The sequence below is a fragment of the Salmo salar genome, chromosome 22, assembly GCF_965601325.2.
Source record: "Salmo salar chromosome 22, fSalSal1, whole genome shotgun sequence".
Taxonomy (NCBI): Eukaryota; Metazoa; Chordata; class Actinopteri; order Salmoniformes; family Salmonidae; genus Salmo; species Salmo salar.
Window position 1 is genome coordinate 17,925,884 of NC_138312.1, and position 16,870 is coordinate 17,942,753.

Sequence of the window (16,870 nt, forward strand, 5' to 3'; positions counted from 1 at the left end):
AATTGTTTTCTCTGTCTATCACAGTGTGCCTGTTAGACTAAATACATGAAACCGGAATTGTCCCCCATTTTTATTTCATAGATAATAACATTGGATATTTTAATGATATATTGACCGCCGAACTGGAAATGACCCCAGTTTTCATTTCAGAAATCTGGTCACCTTACCTTAGACCGCTGTGCCACTCGGGAGGCCTCAGCCGGTGTTTTCAAACATAGTTAGCAATGAGAGAAAAAGTACTTTTCAGAATGAATGTTCAGTACCTTTAAGCCATTTGAAGCTAAAGAGTCATGTCCATTGACCAGTCTTGTGCTTTGGGTCTGGAATTTTCCCATGCAGCATGTGCATGCAGTGCCTATCCCTGTTTTCCCCTCATATGTTACTTTGCATACAGACAAGAAATGTGAATTGCCTCTTTGCAATATTAAAGTGACTGTCTTCATATGGCTTACTGCGTACCTGTAGAGCAGGCTATTTACCTTGTTGATGCCTTCATTGCATACATTCAGATACGCCAAAACACTTGTAAATTCGGTACCCCACTGTCGCTTTATTGAAAGTGGGGGCGTGGCAATTTAGCAGTGGGTGTTGAATGGGACTGTAAAGTCCCCCAAAACAAAATGTTCATAATTCCAGTTTATTATGTGTTTTGTTATTTATGTAATTTAGATAACATAAATAGCACAACTCTTATATATGCTTAATCGTGTACTAAACTGAAATATGTGTGCATCGCCATCTTTATTAAGGGACAATGTAGCCCGTGCAAGTATGATAACTTCCAACGAACTAAATGAAATATTTGATGTCCAAATGTAAATGCCAATTTCAAAGATATTACACAAAATTGTGTAGGTTGTTTTGAAGTCAAAACGCACGTTTAGTTTAGTCCAATATGCATTAATTGATAGCGGTTCTATACCAGTCGCCATGTTTGTTTTGGGTGACGCCAAATTGCTGTTTTCCTCCCCTTTTGGTTGTCAAGAAGATGGCAGCTTCCAGGCAGGCATGAGAGGGAATACTTCTTCACAAATCGAATGAACTTGGGCTAGTGATTCATGAGTAGACACCCAAATCGTCTTATTGCAAATAGTACATCGAAAGAAGTAAGTAATATGTCTTATGGGCGTCAGATTTTGTAAATATAGGTGTTTTGTTGTGGCGAACTGTACGGCCATTTTTCTTGAGGGAGCTTAAAAGTAGGCCGATTTTCGAAAAGATGGCTGATTCCAGAGACAGCATGATAAATAACAACACTTTATTTGAAATGTTACATATTGAATTACATTACACTGGCTATATAATGCATTTATATTTATCTAACTATTGTATGTAATTGGTAAATGACGCTGTGCTAATACGCCTACCATGCTAACATTGTGAGTTTGCTGGCTACGATAGTCTATTAGCTATAACTCTGTTAGTACATGCGCGGTTTTCTAATTGATGTGTTGTGAAAGTTTCAGATTTCACGTGGTATTGTGCATCTGAGAAATTACGTTCGATTCCACTTGAAAGATGTATACAATTGTAATGCAAAGCAGAAGCGGCGATAGATTGAATGAATGTGACAAATATGGCGACTCCCAGAGAAGCGTGAAAATAGCAATCCACAAACGGGTCTAATTGCAAATGCTTTGCGTGTATTATTAGTGGTGCACTTCATCCACATATTTCGTAATAGGATTGTAGTTGGATATGGCTAGTACACCTGCTTGTTGAAGCAGTAGGTTAAAGCTTAATTTAACACACGTATGTCTTTCATTTGTCTTCTCTTCCGCCATTTTTCAGACTGGCGGAGGTTTGTTTGGTTGTTATACAAGATGGCGGCTCCCATAGTGGCACTTTAAGGTTGTTTCAAAACTTTAACTGCAAGATGCAAACGTACAAAAAAAAATTAAGGACGCGCAATATAACTTTTAAGCATTGAGTTGTGATGTCGAATATATCTTTTATCTTATCTTTAGAGTGAGTAGCTATTAGGTGTATCATAATTCATTATTATAAATACCGGCTTTTCCTTTTTGCGAAACGTCAGTAAAATGGCGACTTCCCTGGAGTTTACAATATTATTTTTTTCAAATGCACGCTATCAATGCATCGGGTTTGGGCCCAACATTCTATTGCACCTGCAATTTTCACTCTGCACAATTTGTCATAGTTTTATCTTCACTTCGCAAGTATCAATAGACTTCATCAGAACTTGTCATCAATCTTGCTTTGGAGTTCTCATTTTTTGTTTAAACAACCCTTTTTTCCCCTGAAGAGGACATGACTGGTTCCATGGTGTCTGGGACCACTGGTTCAACTCTACAGCCACGATGGAAGCGGGTACTGGGATGGTCTGGCCCTGTCCCTCGGCCCAGACATGGTCACAGAGCCGTTGCTATAAAGGAATTGATGGTTGTTTTTGGAGGAGGAAATGAAGGAATTGTGGATGAGTTGCATGTCTACAACACAGGTAAGATAACTTCACCATGCAGCCGAATCTGCATATTGTCAACTCTCCATACACTAATTTATTTTATATTAGCAATTACTGTAGGAGATGCGTCATTCTACTATACTTTTTGGCTTCTAATCCGATGGACCCGCTTTATGGTGCATTTACCCGCTGTAGTCACGAATAGTAGTCTTTTATGTAGTGTGCTGGATATCAGATTTAGAGAAATGTAGTCTGACATTACCTGACAAACTGTCGCCGCCTGGTGGCAAATAACTGAAAGCGCACAAATGAAAATGGCGCGCTAAAATAAAATGGACGACAGGAGCACTGTTTTGAACACTGTCAATTATTGGATGCACTCAATTTCTGTTCACTTTACTGTACTGATATTGTCCCGAGTAACATGTAGTTTTTTCAACATTTTATTCCTAAGAAAGACTTATGTAGTCAACATGCACAGTTATAAGTGTTAAATTATTATTATGTTTTTATGAGAGCGCAATGATGTTAGTTTAAATTTCAGTTGACGTTTTTAAACTTTGGGTTATGCAGATATAAGTACATTGCATAGAACATACACTTCTAATGTGACACTTTCAAACAAGAAGATGCAGGCTACATTTGTCAGAGATGCTTGGAACATGCTCGAGTAAATATTTACTCGAGTATTTGCTTCACATAGGCCTACCTAGCACTTGACCACCCAACAATGTCTACCTGTCTATACACAGACTAACCTCTATTTATTTAATCTAGCAACAAACCAATGGTTTATCCCTGCGGTTCGTGGTGATATTCCCCCTGGATGTGCTGCATACGGTTTTGTTTGTGATGGCACCCGGCTTCTGGTTTTTGGTGGAATGGTGGAATATGGAAAATACAGCAATGATCTCTATGAGCTACAGGTAATGGAATGCTTCACCACATTCTTGTTATAAACATTGGTAGAGCTAAAGCCAGGGGTAGAATGGCTGTCTTTAAGTACTTATAAATAGATTATGCCTTTTTTTTTCTTCAGGCCAGCAGATGGGAATGGAAAAAGTTGAAAGCTAAGACTCCCAAAAATGGTCCACCTCCCTGTCCTCGACTTGGCCACAGTTTCTCGCTGGTGGGTAACAAGTGCTACTTGTTTGGAGGACTGGCTAATGACAGCGAGGACCCCAAAAACAACATCCCCAGGTACAGATGCCTTAAGAAGGAGTTGTGAAATGTGACCAGTGGGGTAACTGGTTAAATGATGCTGTGGAATGGAAGCAAATCGGTAGTTTGTAGTAAGCAATTAGAAATACTTTCTGACTGAAATCTCTATTTTGTAACTAGATACCTGAATGATCTGTACACCCTGGAGCTTCGTGCTGGCTCCAGTGTTGTGGGCTGGGATATACCAATTACTTACGGTGTTTTGCCGCCTCCTCGCGAGAGCCACACTGCCGTAGTATACACAGAAAAGGACAGCAAGAAATCTCGCCTGATCATCTATGGAGGGATGAGTGGCTGTCGTCTGGGAGATCTATGGACCCTTGACATCGGTAGGCTCCTGAGTTAACAGTATTACCATATCATTGTATTTAATCACTCTTTGTCTCTTATTCGCATAAATCAGTCTAGTCGGTGTATTATCTAAATTATCTTGCTCTGTCTGCAGACACCCTGACCTGGACTAAGCCATCAGTGAATGGCACAGCACCTCTGCCCAGGAGTCTTCACTCTGCCACCACCATCACAAACAAGTGAGATCTCCCTGAATACCTGTTGAAGTTATAAAAGTGATATTATGATCATTTAGATCTCTGGAATAACAATCGGTTAAATCTCTCAGCAGTAGCCTATTTATGATGACTGCTTGATTCTCATTTCTTTGTCTACCTCATTGTAGGATGTTTGTGTTTGGGGGATGGGTTCCCCTGGTTATGGATGATGTGAAGGTGGCCACACATGAGAAGGAATGGAAGTGCACAAACACACTGGCCTGCCTAAATCTCGGTTCGTCTCTCCGTTTTCAGTTATTGGTGCTACTACTTGCATTAAACCTTACACGCTGATTGTTTCTCTAGATCTGATTTGTGTATTATGAATTGATCGACTCCAACAAACTCAGTCTGAGTGAACATTCATTGGTAAATGGCAGTGTCACCTGGTGGTCAAGTTATATTACTGTCAAAAAATAAAATGTGAAACTCATGTTTCTTTTTACCCCAGACTCCATGGCCTGGGAATCAGTGGTGATGGATACTCTGGAGGACAATATCCCAAGGGCTCGGGCAGGACATTGCTCTGTGGCCATCAACTCTAGGTTGTATGTCTGGAGTGGCCGTGACGGTTACCGTAAAGCGTGGAACAACCAAGTCTGCTGTAAAGACCTCTGGTACCTTGAAACAGGTGAGTCAACTCGTAGTCTCCTCTGTGGCTCAGTTGGTAGAGCATGGTGTTTGCATTCACTACTGTAAGTCGCTCTGGATAAGAGCGTCTGCTAAATGACAAAAAATGTAAATGTAACTCCTATTTTCTCATTTACTCTGGTAAAGCAAGCCCACAGTATTTGCTCAACTGTGCTCTTGGCGAGGCTTACTCTGCTTCTGTTGATTGCTTATAAGAAATGTGACCATTTTATGTTTTGGTTACAGAGAGGCCACACGCTCCCTCGAGAGTGCAGCTAGTCCGTGCCAACACCAACTCCCTGGAGGTAAGCTGGGGCGCTGTGTCCACCGCAGACACCTACCTGCTGCAGCTACAAAAGTACGACATTCCAGCCGCCACTGCTGTGACCTCGCCGGCCCTCAATGCCGCCACCTCTCTGCAAGGGAACTTGCCTAAGAGCCCAGCCACAGCTGCTCCCTCTGCTCAGAACCTACCACACACAGGTATCACTATTGTACTATCCTTCCCAACATGCCCAGAAGCCCGCTGGCTGCCTCCACAGCTCGTGGGCCAGGTAAAACCATGGATGTCCTACTTGTTCAGGTTGTTTGTACCATTTTATGGACTATTGTCACAGTTTTCATTGTTCATTTTTACAGCCCATTGTATTTCGATAACCGCATACCAAATGGTATGTAAAAAGCAGACCTCAACAGCTCTATATACTGAGCAGATTTTCTGTTGTTTTGACAGCTATCTTGAAGGTGGCAGCGCCTCCATCTGGCACGGGTACCTCCCTTGTCACTGTGCGACCAAACCAGGCTGGGAAATCCCCTGTCACTGTGACATCACTTCTTCCAGGAGTTCGCATGGTTGTTCCTGCCCAGACCGCCCAAGGAACAGTATGGACAATTGTGAAATGGTTTTGTTATTCAAGGGTAAAAAGTTGTTTCCAGAGTAATGCCAAGAGTATTGCCTCACTCAGGACTGTTTGTTTTCCTTTTAGCCAGTCGGCAACAGCCCTCAGATGAGTGGCATGGCAGCTTTGGCTGCAGCTGCAGCAGCCACACAGAAGATCCCACCCTCTTCAAGCACTGTACTCAACATTCCAGCAGGTGCCACCCTTGTCAAAACCATGGCTGTCTCCCCTGGCTCCACCACAGTCAAAATGGCATCTCCTCTCATGGTAAGACCCATCAAATATCAGTCTGTAAAAAAAAAAAAAATGAAACTCAATGGCAGAATGTATGGGTTTGTCAGGTAGCCTCTGTCATGACCCAGTTTAGAATTTACACCCTTAACACATTTTGTATTTTCTGCTTCCAGGTTAGTAACCCAGCCACTCGCATGCTGAAGACAGCTGCAGCTCAGGTGGGCACAGCGACCGTATCGTCACCCAACTCGCCCAACAGACCCATCATCACTGTGCACAAGTCGGGCACGGTTACCGTAGCCCAGCAACACCAGGTGGTTACCACCATGGTGGGAGGAGTCACCAAGACCATCACCCTGGTCAAGAGCCCCCTCACAATGGGAGGCAGCGGCACTTTGGTGAGAGAACTAGACGGTCTTACAGGACACGGAGGGGAGGGAATACAGGCAGAAGGTTGTGAGAAATGTCTCTCCTTATACAAGATCCCACTTAAGAATTTGACATGCATGCTGTGAACTGAGAAATAGTTTTACACTGTGGCTAGTTTTTTGTTGTTGTTGTCCCCCACCCGTATCAGATGAATCTTATATGGCCTAGGCATGAACCCGTGGTAGAAGATGTGGCTGTGGAAACCTCCAAGATATGGAACAGCTTGAGTTCATAGATCTGCATGACTGTCAGGGTCTGTTAGATTGGCTGTACTCACAGTTCAGTTGTCCACTTGACACTGATCTCCTGACGCCAAATACTGTGACGTTTTCTGGTGACTCATAAATTGAGTCTCTCTCCTATGTCAGCAGATCTCCAACCTTGGCAAGATGATGTCTGTGGTACAAACCAAGCCAGTGCAGACATCAGCTGTTACAGGCCAGGCTTCCACTAACCCTCTCACACAGCTCATACAGGTCAGCTATCTTCATGAGAGCAGGAAAAGGAGGAAGATAAAACTCCATGGACAGGCTCAGTCTGCTTTCAGTTGATCATGTTCATAATCCACTGTGTCTCCCGTAGACTAAGGGTTCTCTCCCTGCCGGCACCATACTGAAGCTGGTGACCTCAGCGGATGGCAAGCCCACCACCATCATCACCACGTCCCAGGCGGGAGGAACAGGGAACAAACCCACCATCCTGAACATCAGCGGCATGTCGCCCACCACAACCAAACAGGGCACCACCATCATCAAGACCATCCCTATGTCTGCTATTATGACCCAGCCTGGAGCCACAGGTCAGAACCCACTGGCTTCATGTTTCAGGGACAATTCAGCACAATACAAGAGGACCATATGCTGACAGTTTGTTTTGTTGCTAACAGTGACCAGCAGCACAGGGAAGACGCCCTATACCATCATCACCACCAAGATGATGACCACTGGCACTCCAGGCAAAATCATCACCACCATGCCCAAGCTTGGCACTGCAACTGGCCAGCAAGGGCTGACACAGGTACCTCACAGAAATGATGACCCTTACAACCTCTTGTAGAATATGCCTATATGATATGTTTATGCATAATATTTATAGGCTATGTGAAACAATTTGAGATGTTTCAGTTTTGACATTGGTGCCTTTTTTTAGCTTTTAAATGTCACATGGCATTTTATATTTAGTTACATTTGATAAATATCATACGGCGAAGTACAGCAGTGTTTGGAGCAGTTGAAATGCATGCATACCTCTGGGGACTATATTTGAATCTTCTCTTCTGATTAGTGCTACTAATACTGTACATTTGGCTGTATCAAATGTCTTGCCCCAGTGGATGAGTGTAATAGTGCCCCCTAGCCTCTCAATTTTATTATTTTACCTCCCCCTTGGTTTTTGTAGGTGGTTTTGAAGGGAGCTCCGGGCCAACCTGGCACCATTCTGCGCACTGTACCCATGGGTGGAGTCCGACTCGTCACCCCGGTCACAATGTCTTCTGTCAAGCCCAATGTAACTACACTGGTCGTCAAGGGAACAACTGGTATGGATAACATTTTCATAATTACAAACAGGTGCTGTCTGTTCAGTTCATAAGTATGCGGTTACATTTCCTTTTTCAAGCATAGTTCCAGCTGTCTCCCCCTTGTTGAGTTAGTGCTTTGTTCGTTCCCCTAGGTGTCACCACCCTGGGGACTGTCACAGGGACAGTCTCCTCCAGTCTGGCAGGGAGCTTTGTAGCCAGTGCCAATGCCTCTCTGGCAACTCCAATCACCACCCTGGGCACCATTGCCACCCTGTCCAGTCAAGTTATCAACCCCACTGCCATCACTGTGTCAGCAGCCCAGACCAGTCTGACCACAGCTACTACCCTTTCCACTTCCACCATGGTAAGCCGACTGTGCTATTCTTAATACAGATATCTAGCTATAGCTCCGATTATGTTCTTGATAATTGGAACATGAACTGTCATGCTGCACAATGTGGAGAGCTTTTTGATTGGGTTTTCTCCGTCATAATCAATACCTGATGTGCTCTCATTGCAGTCGGCAAACCAGCCAACCCAGGTGACTCTCATCACCACCCCCAGCGGGGTTGAGGCCCAGCCAGTGCAGGACTTGCCTGTGTCCTTCCTGGCCTCCCCCACCTCTGAGCAGCCCTCTTCTACTGAGGTTGGCGATGGCACTGTCACCATGGTCTGCTCCAACCCCCCCTGTGAGACCCACGAGACGGGCACCACCAACACCGCAACCACAGCCTCCTCCGATATAGGTGGGGTGCAGAGGGTCTGCTCCAACCCCCCCTGTGAGACCCACGAGACGGGCACCACCAACACCGCAACGACCGCCTCCACCGACATGGGCGGGGCAATGAGGGTGTGTACAAGCCCTCCATCAGAGACCCACGAGACGGGCACCACTAACACCTCAACCATCGCCCACACCATCATGGGGTCTAACCAACTGGGCACTGTCCAGAGTAGCTCATCCTCTCACCCCCCATCTCTGTCCTCTCCCCCTCAGACGACCACCTCTTCTTCCCCCGGAACCGCCACAGGCAAACAGGGACCAGAGAACCTGAGCACCGGCACCACATTCACCCCCACCACGGCATGCTCCAACATGGGCTCAGCCCAGACCGGAACTGTGCAGAGTCCAAAGCCAGCCATGGGCTCTACGGTGTGCTTAAACCCACCCTGCGAGACACATGAAACAGGCACAACCAACACTGCCACTCAGTCCTTGTCCAGCATGGGTAATGGGCAGACTGGCACTGTGCAGAGGGTGTGCTCAAACCCACCCTGCGAGACCCACGAAACTGGGACCACCAACACCCCGTCCCAGGCCAACTCAAACATGGCCGGGAACCAGACTGGCACTGTGCAGAGGGTGTGTTCCAACCCCCCCTGTGAAACCCACGAGACTGGCACCACCAACACGGCAACTACTGCCACAGGTATACTGTTAGAATAGACACTTGTTGTTTTTAATGGGTTTTATTTGAATGTTTAGGGCTATATTTCATGCCATGTGTGTCCTACAGCAGATGGAGCAGACAGTGCCACCAGCAGTACAGAGACTCCTTCCACCACTGCATCAGAAACAACCCCAGCCACCATCCAGAGCAGAGCCATCACTACTGTGACCCAGTCCACACCAGCCCCGGGGCCCTCAGTACCTGTAAAGAAACACCTAACTGAACTAACAATGCTTTGCCAGTCTATACTCTACTGATAGCATAACAATTGTGGAATTGCTAGTGTAAGAGTTTAGTTCAAAATTACTCACTGGCATGGTTAGGCAAATTATCAGCAACTAATGCCCAAAATCAATAGAATGTATGGAAATAATTAATTAATCTTGTCCATTTTGAGAATTTGCACTCATTAATTTTTACCCTTTTTATCTCCAGTCCATTTTGTCGATCACTGAGGGTGCAGCAGGTTCCACAGAAGAGCCCATGCAGACAGACACGGCCACGGAGGGGGGAGAGACGGCTATGGAGACTGGGCTGTCCCCAGAGCTGTCAGAGGGACAGATGGGGACAGGTCTGTCTGCAGAGGAGCTGGCTGTGACCGCAGCTGCGGAGGCAGCGGCGCAGGCTGCTGCCACAGAGGAGGCCCAGGCCCTGGCCATTCAGGCAGTCCTCCAGGCAGCACAGCAGGCAGTCATGAGTAAGTATGGCCCTCAGATTGGCAGTGTATTACCAGGCAATTGTTGGTAGATGATAATGGATTCATCTCAAATTACTTTAAATGTGTGTGAAGACAACCGCTCCCCAACTGCAACAATCTCACAATCAAACTGCGTTCCCCTGCATGCATAGACGAGGGTGATTCTGGCTCGACCGGACAGCAGGCCATCACACTCCCCATCGTCCTGACCCAGCAGGAGTTGGCAGCCTTGGTCCAGCAGCAGCACCAGCTCCAGGAAGCTCAGGCCCAGGCTCAGGCCCAGGCTCAGGCCCAGGCTCAGGCCCAGGCTCAGGCCCAGGCTCAGGCCCAGGCTCAGCAGCAAGGAAACGCCCAGGCCCTACCCACTGAGGGCCTTGCCCCCGCAGACAGCCTCAACGACCCTGCGTCTGAGAGCAACGGGCACCCCGAGATGGCTGCAGCTGTCTCCAGCGCTGTGGCGTCACTGCTGCCGCGCACATCCACTGAGAGTAAGTATTTCTTTAAATTCTCTTTTAGGAGTATAATTCTTTATTCTTACTAATAGTGTTTCTCTGGGTCTTAAATGGACTTCTCCCTCTTGTCCCCTTGCAGCCCTGGCCCCCTCAAGCACATTTGCTGTTGCCAGTCCAGCCAAGCTGCAAGCTGCTGTAGCAGAGGTGGCCAATGGCATTGAGGGTGGGGTGAGTACCCATAATGTCCTGCTTGTATCCTGCCTGTTTGATCAGAATTTGAAAGCATGTTGTGCCATTCAACATTCCTCTAACTTCCTTTTATGTCGCGGTCATATACAGAAGCTAAACCCTCAACCAGCCCCTATCAAGACTCTTGTAAAAAAAGAGAACCAGTGGTTTGATGTTGGCATTGTCAAGGTGACAAACATGGTGGTTACGCACTTCTTCATCCCAGAGGACGATTCTCAAGTAGAGGTAAGCCTCAAAGCTGGATTCATGCCTTTGATGGCTTCGAGATCAGAGTTCAGTGCAGCACTAACGATGTGTGTGTTGTAGGATGACTCGGGTGCCATGCCAGACTATAACCAGATGAAGAAAATGGAGCTGCAACCTGGCACAGCCTACAAGTTCCGTGTCGCTGGCATCAACGCTTGTGGTCGTGGTTCCTTCTCAGAGATATCTGCTTTTAAGACCTGTTTACCAGGCTTCCCTGGAGCACCTTGTGCCATCAAAATCAGCAAGGTAAAACTGCCAACTATTCACGGAACAATTACTGTTTTAGGGCACCCTTGACAAATAATCAGAGGTTGCAGTTTTTCTAGTCTTGATGGAATGTGGATTGTTTTTCTGCTGCTTTTGCGTTAAAACAACGGTTCCATCTTTTCCCTCTCAGAGCCCAGATGGTGCCCACCTCACCTGGGAGCCTCCCTCGGTGACATCAGGGAAGATCATTGAGTACTCTGTGTACCTGGCCATCCAGAGCACCCAGACAGCTGAGCCCAAGGCCTCCACCCCAGCCCAGCTGGCCTTCATGCGGGTGTACTGTGGGCCCAACCCCTCCTGCTTGGTGCAGTCCTCCAGCCTCTCCAATGCCCACATAGACTACACCACCAAGCCCGCCATCATCTTCCGCATAGCTGCGCGCAACGAGAAGGGCTACGGCCCTGCCACACAAGTCAGATGGCTGCAAGGTGGGTAAACTTTCATTTAAATTCTGCTGTTGAGCAAAATGGAGCAGCGTCTCTATAATTACGGTTGTACTTGTTTTTAAGTGTTTAAATATGGTTTCGCTTTAATGGATTTCCCCCTTTTTAGAGTCCAGCAAAGATGGAACCTTGGCAAAACCTGCCCCAAAAAGACCAGTTTCCTCGCCTGATACGTAAGTACCTGGTTCCATCTAATCTAGCCTACATTCCACACACATTATCAACACTAACTGGTTGTGGATGAATATTTCCTCAACAATGGCAAATTACCTTAAATAAATGTTTTGCTTTCTGTCTGCCCCTGCAGTAAGGCTGCTGGTCAAAAGAAGGCAAGAACAGACCAGTGAGATCGCACAGATGACACCCCCCCGCTGTCCTTTTTGACCAGGAAGACTGATCCCTCCATCCTCATCCTGACTTCACCCCATCCTCAAGTTAACCTACATCCAGCCAGCAACATAAACAAAATGGCAGCAGAAACCCTAGATGGAAGTCAATAAGAGATATGGTTCTGTAGGCAAGACCCCTTTTTCTATTTGTCCCACTATTTCTAGAGCAACACAAATTTAAAAAAGCACATTATAGCTTTTACTTCATAACTTTTTTTTCTCTCTCTCTAGCTACTTTTATTATACTTTTTTTTTGGCTACTTTCAGTAGTTGAGTAATTGTAGAGAAACATTTACAGCTTCACAAGCTGTGAGCCAGCCTAAACTTAATGTTATTTTTTTGATGGGGGGGGGGGTGTAAAGAGAGACTTCATGAGCTGATGTACAGTTTGAGGATGTGCTGAACAGGAGGCAGTGGTGGTGTTAGTTTAGATGGGAGGAATTATCAAAATGGGAAAACAAACAAAAGAGGTTATTTTTCCCTCAAGGAGAAATGTGCTTAATTTAAGAAATCAATCGATTCAGATATCATACTGGACTCCAGTCTCCTAGTAATCTCATCAGTGTGCTTTTCCCCTGAGATGAGAACTGAGGGCTGATGCTATGAAGAGGACAACGAATCGAATGACGAAGGAAAACATTTGTAGTGAGAGACCGACTTTTCTAGGACTGAAACTTGCAGCATACACACATCTTGCAAAAATCTTCCCCAGAAATTAGCAAGCACTGATGCAGAAGATATTTGTGTAGTTTATTTTTGTATTTTTTTAAGCTTTTCCTTGTCACTGTGCATTTTTAAAACGTCAACTACTTTTTTCGTTTTGTTTACTATTGTTTGTCTCCATTGTTTTCATGTGTTGGTGGGAAGACGGGTGGCAGTGCTGAAGTAGCCACTATATTTTTAAATCCTGGTTCGATCAGTTGTATGTTGTATCAGGGGGTATGAAAAAGAAAGACTTTTGTATTTGTTTTGACTAGGACCCCAGATGTAATAGGACTGAAGGGAATTTGAAACAGACCCAGGGAGAGGAGTGCTTTTACTTTGTTTACTACATCTTTCAATGCTTGTATCACTGTGTGTATGCCAAACATGGAAAATGAATGAAGAAAAATCTGATCAGTTGTCATATTCCTTCCCTCTTTCCCCGCACATTTATTTTAGAACATGTACCCCTAACTGGCGGCCCACGTTTAGCCCCCCCCCCCCCCCCCCCAAAAAGAGTATATTTTTGTTGTTGGACATAACACTGTAAAAACATCAGGAAATCAGCTCCAAGTGATTTTTTTTCATTTAGGAAATCTGTTCCTAAGTATTTCCATGCATAATAGAGATGTGATTGTATACACATGTAAGCAAGGTTTGAAATGGTTGTTTTAGTCATATCTGGTTGGGCTTCTTTCGGTCAATTTGCAGTCTACACATTTTTTTTGTAATTATATTCAAGAAAAAATCAGCCTGCGGCTTAATTGAGTTGGTGATCCCTGTGTTAGACAGAAAAATGATAGTGGTAGATTTTCTTTCCTTATACTGTTAGGGACCACCAAATCCAATTTACATTTTTTTTTAGGCTCTTATTTTAACAACTATAGAGGTGAGGTGTGCAAGTTAATTGTGAAAAGTATACCTTTAAATTGGGATGTCTTGGTGGGAAGGAAGAAGCATAGCCAGAGTTTGGACTCGCTTGTAAATTAGTTCTTCCAGAGCAAGAATAAAATAACATCTTGGCATTTTTATATAATTACCTGTACCAAAATGTTTTTACATGTTGGTCATCTCTCAATTGCCTTTTTGTTTCTTGACTTGTAAAAAAAACTGTCTCCCTGATTCAATTGCTATGACTTGCATTTATTAAACAGATTTGTAAGTTGGAAACACAGCAAGGTTCATTACCGAAACATTTGTCTTCAGGATAAATCACACAGAGTTTTATAAAGAGGGAAATCTTGGAGTGGACATGACTGTATTCAGTAGTTGGTGAAATAAAGAGTTTTCAGAATGGAAATGACCAGAGAAGAAGTGAAGTCAAGGGAGAATGTGTTACCTCTTGAGATTGTAGTACTTGCACCTTGGTTTAATTTCTTCTCTGGGCATCACCTTAGTCTCCAGATTATCCAGATTAATTTCTATATTGAAACCCCTGTTTCATATACATCCATGATTTTGTACGTGTCAGTGTCTGTTGAGCAAAACTAGACATATGCATGCAGCCAGTGTATTTTAGTAGTAATGCCTTAAGTTTGACCATAAGCTGAAGGATCTAAAAAAATATCTAATAAACATTTAATGACTTTGTTCCTTTCCATGTGGTATACAAATGTGTCCTTTTCTTCCACAGTACCTTTACCGGGTCACTATTTTTGCACAGTGCTGAGGTCTTTCAGAACTTTACCTCCCACACTGGGGCAGGTGCTGGTCTTAGCACTGACACTTGTGAGTTTCTTCCGGCTGTTTGCAGGTTATCTGGAATTGTCCTGTATTTTCCAATGTGTGTTTTTTGTACTGTAGGGAGTAATGTATCTTTTAACATCAAAATAAACATGTTAAACATAACATTTCTAGTCATTGTGGGATAGATTGATACACTAGCACTATAATGCACAGTGATTCAAAGTTGGATACATTTTGTATGCCATAGTTTGGATAATAAACTACTGAATAAACACCCGCCTTAGTGGTTGCAGTCATCATCACTTTCACAACTGCAAGCCCCAAAGAGACCTAACGCTGACTCGCTCACCTGTTGTAAAGCTGTCCTGGCTGCATTTGAAAAGGGCTTTGCCACATCAATGTCCCCCGTGGCTCTTTCCTCACAGTACTGTGCACCTACAGTTGAAGTCAGAAGTTTACATACACCTTAGCCAAATACATTTAAACTCAGTTTTTCACAATTCCTGACATGTAATCCAAGTAAAAATTCCATCTTAAGTCAGTTAGGATCACCACTTTATTTTAAGAATGCGAAATGTCAGAATAATAGAGAATTATTTATTTCAGCTTTTATTTCTTTCATCACATTCCCAGTGGGTCAGAAGTTTACATACACTCAATTAGTATTTGGTAACATTGCCTTTAAATTGTTTAATTTGGGTCAAACGTTTTGGGTAGCCTTCCACAAGCTTCCCACAATAAGTTGGGTGAATTTTGGCCCATTCCTCCTGACAGAGCTGGTGTAACTAAGTCTGGTTTGTAGGCCTCCTTGCTCGCACATGCTTTTTCAGTTCTGCTCACACATTTTCTATAGGATTGAGGTCAGGGCTTTGTGATGGCCACTCCAATACCTTGACTTTGTTGTCCTTAAGCCATTTTGCCACAACTTTGGAAGTATGCTTGGGGTCATTGTCCATTTGGAAGACTCATTTGCGACCAAGCTTTAACTTCCTGACTGATGTCTTGAGATGTTGCTTCAATATATCCACATAATTTTCCTCCCTCATGATGCCACCTATTTTGTGAAGTGCACCAGTCCCTCCTGCAGTAAAGCACCCCCACAACATGATGCTGCCACCCCGTCCTTCACGGTTGGATGGTGTTCTTCAGCTTGCAAGCTTCCCACTTTTTCCTCCAAACATAACAATGGTCATTATGGCCAAACTGTTCTATTTTCGTTTCATCAGACCAGAGGACATTTCTCCAAAAAGTACGAGCTTTGTCCCCATCTGCAGTTGCAAACCGTAGTCTGGATTTTTTTATATGGCGGTTTTGGAGCAGTGGCTTCTTCCTTGCTGAGTGGCCTTTCAGGTTATGTCGATATAGGACTCGTTTTACTGTGGATATAGATACCTTTGTACCTGTTTCCTCCAGCATCCTTACAAGGTCCTTTGCTGTGGTCCTGGGATTGATTTGCACTTTTCGCACCAAAGTATGTTCATCTCTTGGAGACAGAAAGCATCTCCTTCCTGAGTGGTATGACGGCTGTGTTTATACTTGCATACTATTGTTTGTACAGATGAATGTGGTACCTTCAGGCATTTGGAAATTGCTCCCAAGGATGAACCAGACTTGTGGAGGTCTATAATTTGGTTTTTGAGGTCTTGGCTGATTTCTTTTGATTTTCCCATGATGTCAAGCAAAGAGGCACTGAGTTCAAACGTAGGCCTTGAAATACATCCACAGGTACACCTCTAATTGACTCAAATGATATCAATTAGCCTATCAGAAGCTTCTAAAGCCATGACATCATTTTCTGGAATTTTTGCCGAGCTGTTTAAAGGCACAGTCAACTTAGTGTATGTAAACTTCTGACCCACTGGAATTGTGATACAGTGAATTATAAGTGAAATAATCTGTCTGTAAACAATTGTTGGAAAAATGACTTGTGTCATGTACAAAGTAGATGTCCTAACAGACTTGCCAAAACTATAGTTTGTTTACAAGAAATTTGTGGAGTGGTTGAAAAACGAGTTTTAATGACTCCAACATTGTCAACCTTCTTCAGTGTGTGTGTGTATAATGAAGGCAAATATCTGGTAGGTTAGCCTTGGGTCAGGGCCTCCGCTACTATGTTTTCACCTATCTTGTGTTTTCAGATCAGTGTCGATACAGGAGTGGAGAAAATGAGGAAAAAACACTGAAAATCATGAAGATGTACCCTAATGTTTAGTGACTAACATCACGTTTGTTGCTCAGCTCAGTCTTGTTACGTATCACAATGAATGGAAAGTCAGTCAGGTCACTCTTTTCTCCAAACCTCCAGAGCAGAGAAAGAAGTCTCTGACGTGATGTTAAACATAGTTAGGCAACAGTGAAAGCCCCTATACAGGGGCTTACCCAG

At 44.3% G+C, this 16,870-nt stretch overlaps 1 protein-coding gene across 5 annotated transcripts; it reads left to right on the forward strand.

The window, feature by feature from the left end:
• Positions 1-947: 947 nt before the first annotated feature.
• Positions 948-14,647, forward strand: LOC106582878 (host cell factor 1). 5 transcript variants are annotated; one of them, XM_014166461.3, is made up of 28 exons: positions 949-1,106; positions 2,267-2,461; positions 3,203-3,351; positions 3,465-3,625; positions 3,767-3,975; positions 4,092-4,176; positions 4,323-4,429; positions 4,646-4,825; positions 5,071-5,307; positions 5,558-5,706; positions 5,811-5,990; positions 6,131-6,355; positions 6,755-6,862; positions 6,969-7,185; positions 7,273-7,403; positions 7,785-7,923; positions 8,058-8,269; positions 8,426-8,755; positions 8,903-9,335; positions 9,423-9,559; positions 9,792-10,053; positions 10,206-10,541; positions 10,645-10,733; positions 10,845-10,979; positions 11,061-11,246; positions 11,398-11,695; positions 11,820-11,883; positions 12,018-14,647. In XM_014166461.3, exons 2-28 carry the CDS (start codon positions 2,272-2,274, stop codon positions 12,055-12,057), a joined length of 4,989 nt encoding a protein of 1,662 aa, XP_014021936.2. In that variant the 5' UTR covers positions 949-1,106; positions 2,267-2,271; the 3' UTR covers positions 12,058-14,647. The 5 variants fall into 5 exon arrangements, with proteins under 5 accessions (XP_014021933.2, XP_014021936.2, XP_014021931.2 ...); XM_014166458.3 differs by having other exon boundaries at positions 948-1,106; positions 8,426-9,335; positions 9,426-9,559; XM_014166456.3 differs by having other exon boundaries at positions 8,426-9,335.
• Positions 14,648-16,870: the final 2,223 nt, after the last annotated feature.